The 1381-nt window shown below is 60.3% G+C and overlaps 1 protein-coding gene across 1 annotated transcript in view; it reads left to right on the plus strand.

Moving 5' to 3' along the window:
• Window positions 1-799: 799 nt before the first annotated feature.
• Window positions 800-1381, plus strand: part of NAIF1 (nuclear apoptosis inducing factor 1) — a 4607-nt gene continuing 4025 nt past the window's right edge. Inside the window, exon 1 of the mRNA XM_008054183.1 lies at window positions 800-1381. Within this exon, the coding sequence (XP_008052374.1) occupies window positions 1011-1381 (371 nt within the window). The 5' untranslated portion in view covers window positions 800-1010.

The raw sequence follows: 1381 nt of genomic DNA on the forward strand, positions 1-1381 counted from the left end.
AGGCCGGGACGGAGCTCGGGCGGGGCGGGCCGCGGAGGGGAGCCGGGCCGGGGCCTGCCCGCGCCACTCGCGACTGCTCGGATCAATGGAGTGGGCGGGGGCGTCGCGCTCAGCCTGGAGCCGATTCAAACTGAGGGAGGCGGGGCTTGGCTTGAGCCGGGCCGGGGAGAGGGTATCCGGCAGCGTTCGGCAGAAGTCACGTGATGGCCGGCCGAAGGCCCAGTGTCCAATTTCCATTGATAAACGCTGTTTAGACAGCGAAACCTAAGGATGAGCGGAGCGGTCTTGTACGGAGGGAGCGTAAGCTCTGGGGGAGAAATAGGATTTGTGCGATGGCAGTTGGGGACTGCAGTGGCAAGGCAGAGTTTGTTCGTGAATGGAATTAAAAATTAGTTGGCCAACGGCTCAAGGCCGAAAGTACTCAGTATACAGAGGAAGCGGGGTTTTGGTAGTCTAATTCCCTAAACCACCAGTAAAATAGCTGAATTTAACGGCATAGTAGTCGCAATACGATAATTGAACGACAGAAGGGCTTTCCAAGGGAAGTGAATAAAGGCTAGGGGGCAGGCGCGCTGGAGCGACAGACACGCCTTTCGACCAGTAATCAGGCCAATTTCAATAAGTAGGCGTGCTCTTTAGCTGAGCGACAGACAGAAAGAGCCAGTGACCGACGTGATGCTTGAACCGCGACCAACCGGGAGGGCGGGTTCTCCCGGAGAAGCTCTGGGAGGCGGGAAGAGGGGAAGTGGGCGGATCTCCGCACACCCCGAAGGAAGAGGCAGATTCAGGAAGCCATTACGCCGCTGGCTGGCAGCGGCCGGGCGGGTCGGTGCTGGGCTGTACGCACTTTGCGTAGCGAGAGGGGTTTCCAAGGGCTTAGTACTTGGCCTAGAGTAAGCCGGACCTATCCCCTGTAGGGGGTAGGTGAGGGGCGAGGCTGGAAGGAGAGAAAGGAAACTGGGGAGATTGAGGGGATTATAATTTATTTTAAAAGAGGGGCGGGAGAGGCCATGGCCGTCCCAGCCAAGAAGAGGAAGATGAACTTCTCTGAGCGGGAGGTGGAGATCATCGTGGAGGAGCTGGAGCTGAAGAAGCACCTGCTGGTGAACCACTTCGACGCCGGGGTCCCTCTGGCCGCCAAGAGCGCGGCCGGGCACGGCATCCTGAGAAGGGTCAACGCCGTGGCCACCTGCCGCAGGGAGCTGCCAGAGGTCAAGAAGAAGTGGTCCGACCTCAAGAGCGAGGTCCGTCGCAAGGTGGCCCAGGTCCGGGCCGCCGTGGATGGAGCTGGCGGGCCTGGGACAGGCGGTGGCGGTGGCGGCAGTGGCCCAGCAGTAGCCCCTGTACTGCTGACCCCCATGCAACAACGCATCTGCAACCT

This window comes from Carlito syrichta, unplaced genomic scaffold, assembly GCF_000164805.1.
Source record: "Carlito syrichta isolate Samal-C Ts95f unplaced genomic scaffold, Tarsius_syrichta-2.0.1 Scaffold289188, whole genome shotgun sequence".
NCBI classification, from domain to species: Eukaryota; Metazoa; Chordata; class Mammalia; order Primates; family Tarsiidae; genus Carlito; species Carlito syrichta.